Raw genomic sequence first — 15,208 nt, 5'->3', positions numbered from 1 at the left:
TTTGGACTGTAGGGATTCTATGATTCTAACGTACTGGTGCGGAAGGTAATAGGGAAGGCAAATAGAATGCTGACTCTTATTTCAAGGGGGCTGGAGTATAAAAGTAAAGTGTTGCTCCAACTGTACAAGATACTAGTGAGGGCATTTTTAGAACGCTGTATACAATTTTGGTTCATTTATTTAAGGAAAGACATATGAATCATTTGGAGGTAGCACAGAGAAGTTTACCATGTTGATTCCAGCAATGGAGGGACTGCTATACAAGGAAAGATTAAACAGGTTGGGTCTGTACTGTGGAGTTCAGAAGGATGAGAGATGATATGATTGAAACATATGATTGTTGGGTTTGGGGGAGGGGGGGGTGAGGTTCGCGGATAGACAGTGTGGGAGATTGTTTCCATTCATGGGAATATGTAGGACCAGAGGGCATAGCCGCAGAATAGGGGGTGCTGATTGAGGATGGATTTGAGGAAGAATTCCTTTTCTCAAAGGGAAGTGAATCTTTGGATTTCTTTACCCCAGGACGCCTGGAGGCATTGGAGAGGGTGCAGAGGAGGTTTACCAGGATGTTGCCTGGTATGGAGGGAATGCCCTATGAGGAGAGACTGAGGGATTTGGGGTTGTTTTCGTTGGAAAGAAGGTGGCTAAGAGGAGACCTTATTGAAACATACAAGATGATTAGAGGTTTAGATAGGGTGGACAGTGATAGCCTTTTTCCTCGGATGGAGAAAGCTAGCACGAGGGGACATAGTTTTAAATTAAGGGGTGGTAGTTATAGGACGGATGTCAGAGGTAGGTTCTTTACCCAGAGGGTGGTGGGGGAATGGAATGCCCTGCCTGCTGCAGTTGTAGATGCACCTAGTTTGGGGGCGTTTAAGAGGTCCATGGATAGGTTTATGGATGGAAAGGGATTGGTTTAGGTTAGAGGGTCATTGCTTTTCTCTTAATTGGTCGGCACAACATTGTGGGCCGAAGGGCCTGTTCTGCGCTGTAATGTTCTATGTTCTAAGTCTTTGGACATTTTCAAGGCCGAGATTGAAAGGTTTTTAGTCAGTAGGGGAGTTAAGGATTACAGAAATGAGACAGGAAAGTGGATATTATGGTGGGATTTTCCAGCCATGTTCACCCCAAAATCAAAGTCCTGCCCAAAGTCAATGGACCTTCACATTCCTGCGGCAGGCAAGATGGGAAAGTTCAGCCTAGTGAGTGTTAGATCAGCCATTATCTTACTGAATGACAGTGGGCTTGAAGGGCTGAATGGCCTACTCCTTTTTCTATTTCTTATGCTCTTGTGGTCACAGTGGAATAAGCATGAGACTGCTCACCATTGCTTACCTTTACCTGTAGATTCGAGATGACAACAAAAAGCTGCATCCATGTCTTGTGGAGTTTAGCAGACTGCCTGAGCCTGAGAGGAACTACAACTTACAAATGTCTGGTGAAACTCTAAAGTAAGTACTGTGCAGTTCTGATTGGTGCATATGATCTTGCTTCAGCTTAATGGCTGAAGATTAAAAACTATTCTTTGTTTCTTTGAACATCTCTCCTCAGAACTCTGTTGGCATTGGGTTGCCATGTTGGAATGGCTGATGAAAAGGCAGAAGAAAATTTGAAGAAAGTGAAACTGGCTAAATCGTAGGTTTTGTTTATTTTATAAATCATTAAATATTTCTAAATGATATTTGCGTGGACTGATTGAAATGTACTGTGCCAGCAAACTGCATTGTGTCCCCACAGTTCCTTAAGTTGTGAATGATTTGTTTTTTTTCTCTCCGCAAAACAAGCTGAGTAGATGCTGCATTTTTATTCATAGAATCCCTGCACTGCAGAAGGAGGCCATTCGATGCATCGGGTGTGCACCGATTCTTGGACAGAATATCTTACTGAGGCCCTATCCCTGTAACCCTATGCATTCAGCATAGCCGATCCCCCAATCTACAGATCTTGGGACACAAAGAGGCAATTTAGCATGGCCAGTCCACCTAATCCGCACATCTTTGGACTGTAAGAGGAAACCGGAGCACCCCAAGGAAACCCACACAGACACAGGGAAAATGTGTAGATCCCAACAGTGACCCAGGGCTGGAATTGAACCAGGGTTCCTGGCGCTGTGAGGCAGCAGTTCTACAGTGGAAATGATTATGTAGAATATAATGGGCTATTTATAAAGACTTTTCGGTGGCTTGATTGTAGTTAAGGTCCCATTGCCTATCTGCTTTGTGATGGACTAAATCACATGAAATGGAATACTTTTAAAATAGTGAAAATAGGAAGAAGGTTATTGTGGAGAGTTTCAATCCCCAAAAAGGGTGGGTTTGGATCAGGCGGGAAGAAAAATGTAAAACCTCTTCATCCCTGGAACCCACCCACTTCCTGTCTTTTGGGGATGGGGGGAGGGGAAATGATCAACCTGCTCCTGGAAGGTGGGTCGCTCAATTCAAGAGTTTTAATGAGACTGCAGTGCTTAACGTTTTTCTCTGCTATACGATTAGCTGATTGGGTTTTCACGGCCTGGAGAAACTTTCCAGCTAAAGGGAAATGAGGGCAGTTTCATGGAACAGTTTAGTATAAATCCATCAAGATTTATGAAGAGCAATGCTTCTCTTGACCCCAAAAAGACCTTCCCAGCAAACAGACCACCCAAAACCCTGGTGATCCAATGATCTCACAATTCTCTTGTAGCCCACAATCTCTTCACAAGGTGGCCCTGTCCTCCATGGTCTCCCCTCTCCTCTAGCAATCTACTTTTCCTTTCTGGATATCTCTGGCCCAATTCTGGAACTTCATCCCATCTCTTCCGAGCTCTTGCAACCTCTTCAGCGAACTTCTCCAATCTCCCTCAGTGTCCCTACCAATCCATTGCTCCCTCTCCTCCACTAGCTTGTTGGTGATGACCTATCCAGCTCCTCAATCTACCAGGATGTGGCCAGGAATGGGAACCTAAATATAGTAATCAGGTCCTGCTGAAATCAACAGCGCGACTAGTTAAGAAAAAAATCAGCTTCTCTTTCTGCTGTACACGGTGCAAATGACATTTGTGAAAGGCTACAACTAATTGATTGGTCCTAACAGTTTTTTTGTGCTGTGCTCCAATTGCTCTGAGTAATTCATTGTATGCACTTCCAATCCCAGAGGAAAGAAAAGATGACTTTCCTTCTCATGTACTGACACTAGCATGTGCTTTAACATTGAGGGTTAGTTTAGGCAGGGCTGATGAATGGTAGAATTGTGCTATGCTTTTGATTTTTAAGTGGTAGAATAAAAATTATTACTATTTACCAACATACAGTTTTTGCAAAACTTTGAGAAACTGGTAGCTATTATAATTATACAGGGAGGTCTACAATTAACATGATTTTCTCAGTCCGGCAGCTGCAAAGGAAGTACTACAACTAAGGCTGGTACTACAGCTGGTATTTTATGACATTGCTCTTAAAATCCCACCCGAGGCCAACGGAGAATTCTGTTCTGCGAACCTTGCTCACCCCGATTCTGGGGCGGGAGTGCTGGCAGAATTCCGGCTTATATGTTCATCGAACTCCCCAAGGCATTTAGCCAAATGACCAAGATGCTCAGCATTTAAACTGCTGCAGAAAATTGGCTGTCTGCCAAAGCACTCAATGTATTCTCCTCTTTCTGTGACAACATGATGGATAAGGTCAATTATGATGAAGCAAGGATATCATCTCAGAGGTCCTGGAGCATGCTGGTAGTATCAGTGTACACTCATTAAGCCAATGACGACTATACTTGTCCAGTCATGTTCATATATGGATGGCCATATAACCAATGATTTTCTGTAAGACTAACTGGCCATTGGGTCACAACCTGCTGGGTGACCATTCTTCCACTACAAGGACACCTGTAAGCGACATATTAAGATGATGGATATTGACACTGAAATCTGGGAGACAGTCACAGGTGGCTGTGACCTCGGGAGGCTGACTGTTTGGAAGTGCATTGGAAGAAATAAATAGAAATGAAAGGCACTCTGATGGTTGAGAAGAGGGCGTGGGACAAATAGACACTGGTGAATTGCTCACCCTCTACTGTCTACCTGTACAACGGATGAATCATAGAATCATACAGTCCAGAAGGAGGCCATTTGGCCCATCAAGTCTGCACTGACCACAATCCCACCCAGGCCCTATCGCCATAACCCTATACGTTTACCCAATTAGTCCCCCTGACACTGAGGCAGAAAAGCACCTGTGACTGTCTCCCAGATTTCAATGTCAATGTCCACCATGTTAATATGTCGCTTGCAGGCATCCTTGTGGTGAAAAAACAGTCACCCAGCAGGTTGTGACCCAGTGGCCAGTTAGCCTTATGGAAAATGCTTGAGGTTATGGCTGCTATCATATATGAACATGACCAAGCAGGGGGGGCAGGAGCTTCCATACCAGAGTGAGGCTCCTGAGTCAAACTAGGCAATGCTTAACACAACACAACACAAACTTTTATCTTAGGAGATGGAATGCAGTCACAGCTATTCTTATTCTGAACCTTTCTGTATGCTAACCTTTTGACTCTTAAGGATCTTAGATTAAGTAGGCATGGAAAATTATATACTTCAGCTTCAGTAGGCTTTAAATTGCTAATCAAAATACTGTCGGCAAAGATTAAATGTTATTGGCTTCCCACGTCTAGACTAAATCTGTAATGTGGATAGGGCAGAACTGTCAATCTAACAAGTTCATGTATAAATACTCAATACACTGGCACTCATTATTGTTCGTGCTGTTGTTAAGCAAGAAGAAACCTATTTAAAATATAACTGTCATGGGACGACATGGTGGTTAGCACTACTGCCTCACATCACTAGGGACCCAGGTTCAATTTCGGCATCTGGTTACTGTGCTTGGAGTTTGCACGTTTTCCCCATACCTGTGGATTTCCCCCGGGTGCTCCAGTTTCCTCATAAGTCCAAAGATGTGCGGATTAGGTAGATTGGCCATTCTAAATTGTCCTTCAGTACCAAGGGACTAACACGGTAAATATGTGGGGTTAGACAGAGCCTCCGTGGAATTGTTATCGGTGCAGGCTTGATGGGCCGAATGGCAGCCTTCTGCACTGTGGGGATTCTGTGATTTTATTAAGGTTAACACTCGTAAAAATAATAGTGCACACAGGACTCTATTCCCTTGACCCTGCCTACGCTTCCAACTGCCTCTGGAAAATAGCCAGCATAATCAAGGACCCATGGACCCAAGACATTCTCTCTTCCACCTTCTTCCATTGGGAAAAAGATATAAAAGTCTGAGGACATGTAACAACCAACTGAAGAATAGCTTCTTCCCTGCTACCATCAGAACTTTGAATAGATCTACCTTGTATTAAGTTGAACTTTCTCTACACCCTAACTATGACTGTAACACTACATTCTGCACTCTCTCCTTTCCTTCTCAATGAATGGTATGTTTTGTCTGCATAGTGTGCAAGAAACAATACTTTTCACTGTATACCAATACATGTGACAATAATAAATCAAATTAGATTGTAGTACAAGTGGCTGGAATATGAATACATGAACTTCACCAATCAGGCTTCAGTTCATTTTTTTTTAACTAAATACTCTTTCACTCCTGTCACAGGTACCTGATGTCGAGTGGATACAAGCCTTCTCCACTTGACCTTTCTCATGTCAAACTGACTCCAGCTCAGAATACTTTGGTGGACAAACTGGCTGAAAATGGTCACAATGTCTGGGCAAGGGACCGTATCCGTCAAGGATGGACATACAGTATTCTGCAGGTCAGGGACTTGTGACGGAATGTAGAAATTTGTCTGGCATTCTATGAATGCACGGATAATGAAGTGTGGATGATCACACTTCAGAATATTTTGGATATATTGCCACCTATTTACATAAGAATATAAGAAATAGGAGCAGGAGTAGGCCATCCAGCCCTTCGAGCCTGCCCCGCCATTCAATAAGATCATGGCTGATCTGTCGTGGCTCAGTTCCACATTCCCGCCCTCTCCCCATAACCCTTAATCCCCTCTCTTATCAAAAACCCATCAACCCGCTTCTTAAAAATATTTAGCGAGGTAGCCTCCACCACTTCAACGGGCAGAGAATTCCAGAGATTCACCACCCTTTGAGTGAAGAAATTCTTCCTCAACTCCGTTCTAAACCGCCCCCCCTTTATCTTGAGGCTGTGCCCCCTAGTCCTACTATCCTTTCTGAGCGGGAAGAGTCTCTCCACCTCTATCCTATCCATCCCATTCATCATCTTATACGTCTCAATGAGATCTCCCCTCATTCTTCTAAACTCTAACGAGCACAAGCCTAGTTTATTCAGCCTCTCTTCATAGCTCAACCCCCTCAACTCCGGCATCAGCCTAGTAAACCTCCTCTGCACTCCCTCCAAGGCCAAAATATCCTTGCGTAAGTACGGCGCCCAAAACTGCACACAGTACTCCAGCTGCGGCCTCACCAATGCCCTATACAGCCGCAGCAAGACCTCCCTACTTTTATATTCAATCCCCCTCGCTATGAAGGCCAGCATCCCATTTGCCTTCCTGACCACCTGCTGCACCTGCAGGCTGGGTTTTTGCGACTCATGCACAAGGACCCTGAGGTCCCTCTGCACCGTCGCCTGCTGCAGTTTTTCGCCACATAATTTATATTAAATTATATTAATTTATATTAAATTGATCTTTCTCTACACCCTAGCTCTGACTGTAACACTACATTCTGCACCCTCCTTTCCTTCTCCCCCGTGTACTCTATGAATGGTATCTTTGTTTGTATAGCACGCAAGAAATAATACTTCTCACTGTATCCCAATACATGGAGTAATTGTAATGAATCAAATCAAACCTTAACGGTATATTCCTGCCCTGATTTTGTTTTATCAGATGGGAGTTAAGCACTGATTTGGTTAGTGAATTAACTCCGGGCATTTGCCCTTTGTTATTGGAAGGAATGCATTGCAGAAATACTTCCAAAAATTGTGAATCTATGCAACATGGATACTATCAGAAATTTTTTTTCTTATGTATTGTGATGTGTATGATCTGAATTGAGCAGGTGTTCACAGAAAACGTGCTCAAATGTTGGTTTCTGACACTATTGGCGGGATTTCATGGATTCTCTTGACCCAAGACCGAAAAATCCTGCTCCGTGAATGGACATTTCCATTGTCTGCCCCTCACCCGCTCCGATTCCATGGCTGGCGGGACGGCAGAATTCCAGCATATCAGTGGACCAGATCATTTCAGGCTGACTAACTTTATGCAATTTTACAACTAAAAGCTTTTTTTACACTATGCAGAAAAGTAAACAGTTATAAGTAAATTTTAAACTCAATCTGCTAAAGGGGTGGCACATTGGTTAGCATTGCTGCTTCACAGCACCAGGGACCTGGGTTCGATTCCCGGCTTGAGTCACTGTCTGAGCGAATCTGCATGTTCTCCCTGTGTCTGCGTGAACTTCTTCCGGATGCTTCGGTTCCCTCCCACAGTCTGAAAGACATGCTGGTTAGGTGCATTAGCCGTGCTAAATTCTCCCTCAGTGTACCCGAACAGGCACCGGAGTGTGGTGATTAGGGGATTCTCACTTTATTGTAGTGGTAGCTTGTCACATTAATTTTTTTTTTAAAAAGGGCTTAAATTTCCTCAGGTAAGAAGGATCATTAATCTGCTTTAACCTGATTTTTGTCAGTTTCCACTGGAGGGGGGGGAAATTTCAACAACTCATGAAAATGCTTCAGATTTGGCTTAATTGAAGTAAATTTTAACTCTAACTTACCATTTCCCCTAACCTACTTTGTTTCTTTTCATTGTTTTTAACAGATGTGCAACCAGAGATGGTCAACCAACTCCTTCTCTGGAGACAGGTTTTTTTTTAACCAAACTGCATGATGCCTCAGACTAAAGTGCCGTGACAGGTTTAGGAGTGCTCTGGCAGCCGGCAACCAAACACACCAAATCCTCCGGCCCAGACCTCGTTAATTACGCATCCAGGTGTCTTGTGCCATAATTGGTGCTGGCGTAGACCTGGATGGCGTGTCGTCCTCCATTTTGTCCAAATGCTGTTTGTAAAGCTGTCCAGCATCACTGACCCACTCTTGGAGAAGGAAGATGGACCTCCTGAGAACAAAGATAGATCTCCAGGAACATTCTGAGGCTGGAAAATGGACATCGTCCATTTACCTAGAAGGTCCACCTTGATCCACCGCTGTGGTGCTTGAGGGTCTAGGGTTGAGGACGGCCACCATCCTGAACTCTGCAAGCAGCTGCCACAGGCACCTGCATTCCATGTTGCTCTGAATGTGTTTCATGCAGGAGTGTTTTCTCACTGGCATCACGGAGAATCTGGCATGGAGGGGTTTGTCTTCATTTGCATCCCACTTAATGGGGACCCTCTGACTGGTTTCCTGACCCGCCATGGTGGGTATCAGTTTCGGATCCAGCTGAAAGTTCATGCCGACATGAAACCGACACTGATTTCTCAGCATCCCACGATATCCTCCTCCTATGCTCACCATCGATCCCACCAAAAAGCGTTTGGGAGGATTCAGCCCAGAGTTTCTATTTTAAACTATGGGCCAGGTTTTCCTGGCTTCAGATAGGAAACCTGACGGATAAAAGGAAGGAGTGAGAAGGGCTGAACCCCTGACAACACTGCTGTGGGCCAGGAGTTGCTGGGTTGATTTTCTCAAGATCCAACAAGCAAATGCTGAAATTTTTACCCTGCTTCGGCCACCCCACGCCCCTACTTTCTGACAGCCTGTGCCCTCTTCTGACCTGCTCATCTATTCTCAGGTGATATGTCAGCTTTCCCCACTACCTTTCCTCCCTGACCCCAGCATCTCTTAAACTACATTATTGCAGCTTGTTTTCCCTGATGATGCTGATTTCCCTATTTGACAGGCAAACCAGTTCTCCGATCAGCATGGCATATGGCCGGGGAACCTGGAAAGAAAAATCTAATCAACACTTAAAAACAGAGGAACTAGAAGCAGGAGTAGAACATTCGGCCCTTCGAGTCTGCTCTGCCATTCATTATGATCATGGCTGGTCATTAAGTTCAATATCCTGATTTCCACCCCCGCCAAGATATCTCCTGATCCCTTTAGCCCCAAGAGCTATATCTAATTTCTTCTTGAAATCACACAACTTTATAGCATTTGTGGAAACTCCCACTTCATAGTTCCTAACCATAACACCCTACCACAGTGAATATCAGAATACATGGGAGGATATCAGTTGAGGAAATGGTTAGATTCAACTTTGATGACTTTGTTGTCTCAAAACCGACCAGTGCTCAGTGCTTGCGCTCATCCATAGAATCCTACAGTGCAGAAGCAGGTCATTCAGCCCATCAAGTCTGCACAAACCACAATCCCACCCAGGCCCTATCCCCATAACCCCATATTTCTATGCTAGCTAATCCCACTGACACTAAAATTGGCAATTTTAGCATGGCCAATCCACGTAACCTGCACATCTTTGGAGGAAACCAGAGCATCTGGAGGAAACCCACGCAGGCACAGGGAGAATGTGCAAACTCCACACAGACAGTGACCAAAGCTGGGAATTGAACCCTGGTGCTGTGAGGCAGCAGTGCTAGCCATTGTGCCACCCAATCTATTAATAAGTGGCCCAGAATTTTCTGGAGCATACCATATCACAACATGTCCTATGTTTGTTAAATGTGTTTTCACATCCTTCAGCATCACTCAAGGTGCAAGCTATTAATGGAGCAAAGAGGGCAGTAGGGTAATTGACAACTTAATTAAAGACTGGATCTATCTTTTAAATTTTATGAACCTCCAACAACAATTCACTCCCTGCAGGAAGGAGACTATAATGCTGTCAATCATTCCCTTTCTTGGCCACCAGCTTGCAGTCATAATTCTCGCTATCAAAAGGATCCTCACTTCATTTAGAATCAGCCCTAACTTTATTTAACTTTTAAAGCACAAATGCACCAATTTCTTCAACTCCACTGAGAGGTTAATTCGGATCTTCATTTTAGTGAGGCTAATGATAGAACGATACAAATTGTCCCAACAATTTATGCCAATTTGCAACTCTCCACTATACTCACCACAAATTTCTAGCTTGTTTATACACTTGTAAAAATGTGTACACATTATACTCATCTGTATTTTTCCAGCAAATATAAGCCCATCAATATATTTTGGGAATATCAGAGAGCTAGTGACATCTGCACAATATTTTACATCTGCATGCAGATACTTGAGAGATAATGGGACCAGTATTTTTTCAATTGTCTTGATTGCTCAGGGAAATGGGCCTTAATTCTCTGGCCGTTCATATCGGCATGGTTTTCTAGTCCTGCCGGTAGTACACTCCCATCCGTGGGTTTCTGAATTAAGGCGTTAAAGAATGCTATCCTAAAGTGCTGTAATGCTCAGCAACATCTCTGCCATCCAATTTACAAGTCAAAATGAAATTTAGACCTAGTAAGCTTCTTATCTTCAGAGATACATTTTTGCTGTTTTTTTGTGCTTGCAGGATATTAGTAACAAGAGAAATCCCCGCCTTGTACCATACAACCTCCTGGATGAGCGCACCAAGAAAACAAACAGAGATAGTCTGTGTGAGGCTGTACGCACCCTGATTGGCTATGGTTACAACATTGAGCCACCAGATCAAGAAGCCTGTACGTAAACTCAAACCTTTGAAAGAATTATTCAGTTTGATTATCATCTAACTTAAGTAATGGATAGGTTGAAATGTCTGTAGCCGTCACTCTCTCTCCACACATTCCCATGCCCCATCTATGTCAAATCATGGCTCCCTATGCCCCTTCCTACCCTCCAGACTACACTGTGCCTCTCCATAATTCGCCATGGATTGTCACACACCAGTGAACCCTATTGTTTCAATAGGACATGTGAAAAAGCTTTGAGGAACAGTCACTCATTCATAACTTGCTATTTTCTGAAGGAAAACCTGTTTCTACCATAGCCCTATAAATGTGTCAGTCATGCTGAGTCATTAAACTAGCAATTCCAGAAACTGAAAACACTTGTCACCACACTTTCTTGTGTAAATAAATCTTGTGTAATTGACAGAGTGGTCACAGACGCTGTCAGTTAAGCAATGTTTCGCTGTGACACAGCTGTTTAAAAAGAATAATGAATGTCTGGGTTCTCAGCCAAACCTTGGTACGCGGAGATCCCAGACAACCATTACCCTATTGAAGGAGTTGCACCCAGGGAAAACATTGTTATTTGATAGATCTCTGTGATCTTTTTCTGTGAATTGCATTATTTTTATACACAAGACACAGGTGTCAAGTGCTTGCAGCTTCTGCTGCTAGTACTTGTAAGGGCCTTTTATAGGACATAGTAAAAATAGATTTTAAAGAAAGTAGAAAACTGTGACTGAATCACTTTTAAAGCTTTTTTCTCGCATCCTGGTATTACTTACTATAGGCTCATTGCATGGAAAGAAGGAATGAAGCTCCATGGGGGTAGGTGAGATAAGGGCATAGATTGGCGTGTAGTTTGAGGAGCCATGAGAGTTGATTGGAGGAGTATAATGAACCTTTAACTTGCCTTTAAAAAGGCTCCCTCATCCAGATTACAGTTCATCTGCCTCCTGGGGTTCCATGAACCACAAGTCCTTTAAAAACTGGCTCAACTCTATGAAAATTGCAGAGAACAAAGAAGGGTCTATCCCCGCAATGGAGTCAGCCAAGTCTGGAGTGCAGGTTGTAGACTCATGACCTGCGTTAGCCCACACCTTGTGCTGGTAAAAATTGCAGACAATGAGATTAGGAATCATAGAACTTGGTCCCGGCTGCCATTTCTACATCTCCATGGAGTCTCCTTTGTTATAATTCCAATCAGAATTCAGGTCAAGTGTTTGCTGAAGTCTGCCTGGATCATAAGCTTTGCAGTTTGAATTTGGCTAGGGTGAGCATGAGATGCGTCACCAGGTATGATTCAACTGATCCACTAGGGAGCTTTAATCAGTTTGAAAGTTTATTTAAAAATACAGTTAACATATAGCAACAACTCTTACCAATTACAAACAAGGAAGACCAATAACCACAATATTGTACAACCCTTAATAAATATATGAAATATTCCAATCAAACAAACTTGAACAAAACCCTTGCCACAGGTTCAACATAAAAAATATGAATGCTCATGTGATGCTGGAACTTAGTCCTTTGGTTGGATGCTGTGGGTCTCTTGATATATATACACAAAACAAATTTGAAGCCAGAACACTAGAGGGAGTGAGGGCCTCTAGATACAAGCTAGCAAAAATACTAATAGCAGAATTTTCATTCCAGGAAAGCAATCAGCCTTGCTTCCAGCTAGACACCAGAATTCCCAATACTAGGGGAAGAGAGTCTAGTTTCTCCTTTTCAGTCTAATAAACTAAAACTGCAGCCAGCAGGCAAACTGAAAATGAAACCTTGAATTCGCTAGGAAGGAAAAAAGCACATGACCTGCCTCCTAAGAATGCAGGGTCATAAAACACATCCCAGAAAGTACTTGAGTCCTGGAGTAAACATAAACAAAACTCCATTTAAACCATTGAAGTAGCGATCAAAGGACTTCTAGCAGACAGCCCGGCAATAATAAAACCAAAAGGCCTGCTTACAACTGCAGATTTAAAAAAAAAATTCTTCAAGGTACACTAGCATCACACCTGGACTCTGTAGAAAAAAAAACTGCCCTACAATGGCATAATTCAGTTTCTGTGAGCTGCAGCTCACAGTAATGTTGGTTTACTTTTTAGAATTGTGTGCTTGTCAATTTTGTATCCATTAAACGTATTTAAATTTTCCAAACAATTATAGCTAGAATTTTAATCTCATACACACGAGGACTGTCTACGGAGGGACAAAGTTTAAATCTCCACAGGAAGCACCTAAAAATAATAAAAAATGTGGGTTTTGTAACCCCCCTCCTCACCCTCTCTCCCAGCCAATGGAGGTTGAAAAGTGCACCTCAGTTAAATAGCAAGTTTTATGAAAATTAGATGCAGCACAGGACCTTTGGAAATATTTTAAGAATGTAAGCGTCATTGAGCATTAATTTATTTACAATACTTATTGCTTATAAGTCCTATTAAAATGCTGGATGCTTGTCTTCTAATCAATCATGTTTGCGTTTTGTTGTGCTAGCTGCCCATGTCCCGGGTGTGACTCGCAACGAGAAGGTCCGGCTCTTCCGTGCTGAGAAATCCTATGCAGTGAAAACTGGGAAGTGGTACTTTGAGTTTGAAGCAGTCACTGTAGGAGAAATGAGAGTAGGGTGGGCACGACCTGAGTGCAGACCTGATGTACCATTGGGTGCTGATGATCTCGCCTTTGTGTTCAATGGATTTAAGGTCTGTTGTAATTCATTTTCTAATTTTCTCCATTGAAAGTAACTGTTCACACGATGGATGCAAGACAGTGAAACACCTCGCTAAACCAACTTTTCCTGAGATATTATAAATGTAAACTAATGTTAGGGCCATTTTACCAAAAAGACTCCCAAGTGCTGAAAGAGCAAGAAAATGAGGGAGTTTCAGAATCGTTTTTTTTGTTGGAAAATGCGACCGTACGATCCTTAGCTAAAAAAATTCTAGGATGCAATTCTCGCTGGTGAAGCTGGCTGCTGGGCTCTAGGGGGTGCCATTGCGCAAGCGCCCCAAGTTTCCAGTGTGCTGGGAGATTTCCTGTCACTGCCCACCCCTCTCTCCCTGCTATCCCTCCCCCTCCCCATGGACATCGGGACCCGCCACCGATCGTTCCCTCTTCCCGATCTTATTGGGCCTCTTTTTAGGATGTACTTGTCTTGCAGCCAAATTTGACAACTAGAGTTCATGCTTCCTCCAGAAAGGATTAGTGATCAAGTGCAAATACTGGTTAATCTCATCCATCAGTAACCAGCTTGGCTTTGGCCAACTTTACATTTCAATTAGCAATTTACAAAACAAAGAAACGCATGTAAACTAGAGTGATAGAGTTCACCACTGATCATTTTAAATGCTTGTCAGTAAATATTTGTCAAGCTTAAGGCATAATCATTCCAAAGATTGAGTTTACAACTTTCTGCATGTATCCACATTATCATAAGTCACGTGTTGTTTTAGCAGATGATAAGCACTGTCAAATATTCTGATGGAAAATTTTAACAAATGTCTTGGACTATTTTGTTTTCACTTTGTAGTTTTGAGTTTGCATTTCAATCTGTTACTTGTTCAGAAAAACTGAATAACAAACGAGGTTCATGCAGGTCATAAGCTCTTAATTATTGTCCATGGTGCAAATAATTCTTTTGCCTTTTTGTCAATTCTTTGTACTGCAGGGCCAGCGTTGGCATATCGGGAGTGAACCATTTGGCCGTACTTGGCAGTCAGGCGATGTGGTCGGTTGTATGATTGACTTGCATGAAATGAACATCATGTTCACGCTGAACGGAGAGATGCTCATCAGAGACTCAGGCTCTGAGTTGGCTTTCAAAGACATTGAAATAGGCGACGGTGAGTTCTGGCTGGGATTTGGAAAGATACGGGGAAGGGTTTACTCAGGAAGTGATGAGTTATGGGTTGCAAAGTGGTTAGCACTGCTGCTTCACAGCTGGGACCCAAGTTTAATTTTGGTCTTGGGTCTGTGTATAGTTTGCACATTCTCCTCGTGTCTGGGTTCCTTCCACAGTCTAAAGATGTGCCGGTTAGATGGATTGGCCATGGTAAATGCATGGGGTTACAGGGATGGGGCAGATGGTGGATTGGAGTGGGCTAGGTAAGGTGCTCATTTGGAGAGTTGATGCAGCCTTGATGGACCAAATGGCCTCCTGCACTGCAGGGATTCTACGCAATTCTAATAGCTTTCTTTAACGATACCAACCTCCCAGTGGTCTCAAATGAGGACATCATCTGAAACAAAATTCCAGAATATTATAAATTCTCTAATTTCACTTTATAATGACTGGGAATTACGGGTGGAATTTTACGGCATCATCATGGCAGGGACGGAGATGGAAAATGCAGCAAGCCATTCAAAACTTCATTGACTTCGGCGGGACTGAAAGATCCCTGCAGCAGGATGGGCCATAACATTCCATCCTGTTTCACCAATCGAGCAGATGAGGCGGAAGAAAAACTCAAGGTATTTATAAATTGCCTTAGGATTTTCCTTAATCCTGTTTGCCAAAGACTTTTCATAACCCCTTTTAGCCCTCCTAACTCCTTAAGTTCCTCCCTACTTTCTGCAAGG

General features: G+C 43.1%; 1 protein-coding gene across 11 annotated transcripts in view; it reads left to right on the top strand.

Moving 5' to 3' along the window:
* The window catches only part of LOC145337795 (ryanodine receptor 1-like), a 448,949-nt gene that overhangs the window by 127,065 nt on the left and 306,676 nt on the right, over positions 1 to 15,208 (top strand). For all 11 annotated transcript variants that reach the window (XM_080182647.1, XM_080182646.1, XM_080182643.1 and 8 more), the window contains 6 exons: positions 1,348 to 1,451; positions 1,552 to 1,635; positions 5,595 to 5,754; positions 10,492 to 10,639; positions 13,127 to 13,332; positions 14,298 to 14,472. In XM_080182647.1, the coding sequence (XP_080038773.1) occupies positions 1,348 to 1,451; positions 1,552 to 1,635; positions 5,595 to 5,754; positions 10,492 to 10,639; positions 13,127 to 13,332; positions 14,298 to 14,472 (877 nt within the window). The remainder of the gene's footprint in view (positions 1 to 1,347; positions 1,452 to 1,551; positions 1,636 to 5,594; positions 5,755 to 10,491; positions 10,640 to 13,126; positions 13,333 to 14,297; positions 14,473 to 15,208) is intronic.

Source organism: Carcharhinus amblyrhynchos, unplaced genomic scaffold (genome assembly GCF_965287045.1).
Source record: "Carcharhinus amblyrhynchos unplaced genomic scaffold, sCarAmb.v2.hapA scaffold_75, whole genome shotgun sequence".
In the NCBI taxonomy this organism is placed as follows: Eukaryota; Metazoa; Chordata; class Chondrichthyes; order Carcharhiniformes; family Carcharhinidae; genus Carcharhinus; species Carcharhinus amblyrhynchos.
Note: the sequence above shows the minus strand (reverse complement) of the source record. Positions and strands in the feature narration are given on the sequence as shown.